Source organism: Bidens hawaiensis, unplaced genomic scaffold, assembly GCF_021521415.1.
Source record: "Bidens hawaiensis isolate Kalapana, Puna unplaced genomic scaffold, B.hawaiensis_p1.1 tig00002123_1, whole genome shotgun sequence".
In the NCBI taxonomy this organism is placed as follows: Eukaryota; Viridiplantae; Streptophyta; class Magnoliopsida; order Asterales; family Asteraceae; genus Bidens; species Bidens hawaiensis.
The window spans coordinates 2007429-2011340 of NW_027491112.1; the positions used below are offsets into that span (position 1 = coordinate 2007429).

Genomic DNA, 3912 nt, shown 5'->3' on the forward strand with positions numbered 1-3912 from the left:
ACTTAACGGGGTTAGTGGGGTCGAGTTTAATTGTAAGTAAAATGAAACCACATGGGCGAAAACCACAGATTTAAAACTACTGGACTAAAACAGCCTATTTGAACAAGCCACATGGACGAAAACCACAATTTACTAAAAAAAAAACCACACCTTTCACTTACTACATAAATGCCCTCAAACTTGCTTCCAACTCCCATTCACTCATTCTTTGTTGTGCATTAACTAAAGACACACGTCACGTAATCAATAACAAAGTCATGACCGTTTTAGAGACAAACGGGGTCATTGTAAATGTGCCCCGTGGGTCTGTCATTGATAATGTTCATATCTATTAGTCAGGAAGTAAATTTGAATCTTATAATTGTCAATGAAGGAATACCCTATATTATGTCATTGAAGTTTTGATCATCTTTCTGCTAGTCCATGACTCTTTGTTTCTTAATTTAATGAGCCTAAACTCCTATGTGATAATCAAATTTCTGCTTATTACTTATTGTGGTCTCGGATTGACGTGTCGAACCAAATGTGAACCAAAAAAATTATATGCTAGCCTAATTTTATGTGTATGTTTCAAAGCTAACTTTGAATAATTTCTAGCCCAATTTTATACGGAATTTATTCATAGTTTTCAGCTTATATAAATGTCTGTATGTATAACTTTTAAGAAACATTAATGGGGTAAACAAAGTTACAAAAGAATACGTGAGTGACTTTGATATCCTTTGGCTCCTCGTATGATCGTACCAACTGATATTGAGTTATTTATCCTCAAGGAGGTCACATTTTTGTTTTCAGTTGCCAACTAGAGACTTCCCGAAAGGCGACACGTCCTTGGATTACTCTCCCAAGTCCCATCATTGGATTGATCCTACTCAATTGCACTTAATTGTGTAGTTTTCCCCTAATCCACAACCAGTGCACCCAAAACGCGTTAATGATCGATGAATGAGGAGGAGAATTCCTTAAAGCCGATAGCTATTATGTGGGCAGAACGAAAACGATGCGAGAATAAGTGAGATTTAATGAAAAGTTTAGTAAAGAAAATAACAAAGATAATCTTACAACCAACAAGGATTGAAGTAAATTACATAACACCAACACTCTAAAGATACAAGTCTGATGTTAATAGTAAACATGACATGTTTGTATACGCTACGTTTCTATAATGATTAAAACATAGATAAAATATAAACTTATAAAGAACTAAAAATATATTTTATGTAATTGGATAAGTTCTATTTTGTCTGATGATGTAAACAACGTAAGAAAACATAAATGACACCAAACAAAACTTGTCACATGCAAATCCTTTTAATCAATATGAAGTGTAAATTACTCTTTAGTTCTATTTAGTCAAATGCTAATCGTATGAGAAAAAACACTACTTGTTATCCAAATGAATCAAAAGCCGGAAAAGACAAATTTACCCTCACAATATATCTCATAGCATACCCAACCATACACTAGAAATAAGGGTGGTTTTGTCATTTGATTCCTTGTATACATACATTACTCCATACAAGTTATCATCATGACACCACCACCAAACAAATTTCTCTAATTAACTATTTTTTGCAACAACACTATTAAATTTATTATAAGCAACAACGTGTAATATAAAATTATTTTAAGATTGTTATATTGTCTAGTAGTCAAATTTTAACAAATTACTTTCTTAGAAGTAAAATTGAGTTACTCAATACTTAAATCTTTAGAAAATGATTTTGTTAACATTTTCATAATATGCGCATCACTTCCTTAAGAGAGTTTAGAGTAAGACGAAGCAAGTACAAATGCAACAATTCTTTCATACAAAGTGAAACATAGCACAATACACTCACTAACTTAAGACGATGTGTCACGGACACATAACATTCTTTTTAGGTGTAACGAAATCACATCGCCAACGTATATGCATAGGGACATTTTCGGTAAATAGGATGAAAATGCATTTGTGCCCCTGCATCATCCAAACCCCAATTCCACTTAAATCAAATATTTAGGTGTTTTCATAATTGTCAAACACATTTGTTAAATCGTTTATGAATGTTTTATCAAATTTCATTCATAGCAGAGGTTGTCAAACAACCTAATGTGAGATAAACCCATATATTTGACTAAACTATGTAGACCAAAAATATAACTTACTCCCAAAAGAGAAAAATAAAGCAACAATACCCCAATACATTTGTGATATTAGTGTTTATTGATAATAAATAGGCAACAACATCAACAACACTTATTTAAGATTAATCCATCATTTCTTGAAAAGACATGTTGCATATCCTACTTAAACATTGTCATTCTCCATTAGTAAAGGATCAGTCAACATCAGTTCTCTGCAAAATTCAAAATTTATAGGAGAAAAATAAAGATTTTTTTTTTTAGTATTTAGCATGAAAGTAAAAACAATCTAACCAAAAATTCAACTTTTGTGCTGGAATTAATTACTTGTCACTTTTGTTGAAAAGTATAAGAAAAACAGGTTGTTCAGGTGAGAGGTAGAACAACTCTCGCACTACGTATGCACACAAAGCCATACTGTAAAAAAACAATAAACATCAGCAACATATATATTACGCATTTTACGCCACTGCATATATGCAAATTCACAAATTACGGTACGATAAATCAAAGGCAAATTTAAAAATTTCCTAAAATAAATTGAAAACAATTTACCTCCCGAAACATATGATTAAAAGAATCCAAGCAAAAGCATTAATCCGACTTGATTCCTTATATGCTACCCACATCTGAATGCAATATATATATGTGTAATGTTGTTGTTATAGCGGTAACTAGTACATACATAAACATAAATGTAAAGATAAATACCGGAAAAACCACCACACGCAAGACTATGAAGTCTGCTAGCAATGGTACCATGCACCTGTGAAAATTATTTAAAATTTCATTTTACTTAAAAAATGAAATGCAAAATAGATTATAAAAGACGGGAACTAATATACATACGGTGATAATACTTCTGCATGAAATGGAGATCCCTTTATGGCAAAGACAAAAACTAATGATCCCAGCATCAAGCAACCAAGTAAAATTAAGATTGTTCTTGTTGTAACAACAAAAACTCGCCGCGTGTGGCCAATGGCATCCCTAACAAAATTACAAATACAAACTTAACAAAGAATATGGCCTAGGAGAAGCATATATAATTATATATGAACTTTGTTCTTACCTTTTTTGACGTCTCACCAACACATAATAAATAGGATCTTTCGAAGATTCTTCGGGTGATAACTTGAAGATCTCTAAAATTATGTATCCGCATATAATAAAACTGTACATGGAAAAATAATTGGTTTAACAACTATTCATTCAGTTCAAATTAATTATTTATATGGTTTACAATGCTAATATATATGTAAAAAATAAAAAAAAATACCTTCCGAACCAAAATGTTAAAAATATAAATATAACTCGCAGGATCCATCTTGATTCTTTGTAGAAATACCAAGCCTAAAATTTACAAGTAAACAACCACATATGAGTTCAGCGGGTAAAATAAAAAATAAGCAAACACTTGAATTTTAAACAACATACAAATATTGGTTTATAAATATAAAGTGAAACCGAGGAGCACTAAGCAACTTTAAAAGATTGGGTTGATAATAAAATGAAAATTCATACAATTATAAGAGAAATATCTGTCACAAATTCCAGCAATCCCACTTGCATCCACCTGCAATAAATTTGATTGTATAAATAGATATATTTTAGAAATAGATAGGTGTTTGTGAGTCGCCATTAAAAATTTATATATATATATATATATATATAAGCTTAACTTGGTGTTTGGTTTAGCTTTTTTAGCTTATGCTTATTAGCTTATAATGACAAAAAAGCTCGAGCCCGACGGGTATACCCGAAACCCGAAATAAATGGGACGGGTAT

At 31.3% G+C, this 3912-nt stretch overlaps 1 protein-coding gene across 1 annotated transcript; it reads right to left on the reverse strand.

The window, feature by feature from the left end:
• Positions 1-2256: 2256 nt before the first annotated feature.
• Positions 2257-3697, reverse strand: LOC143605524 (uncharacterized). Its single transcript, XM_077081610.1, has 6 exons — positions 3649-3697; positions 3404-3477; positions 3197-3298; positions 2680-2753; positions 2452-2541; positions 2257-2339 (listed from the first exon to the last, which is right to left on the reverse strand). Exons 2-6 carry the CDS (start codon positions 3449-3451, stop codon positions 2291-2293), a joined length of 363 nt encoding a protein of 120 aa, XP_076937725.1. The 5' UTR covers positions 3452-3477; positions 3649-3697; the 3' UTR covers positions 2257-2290.
• Positions 3698-3912: the final 215 nt, after the last annotated feature.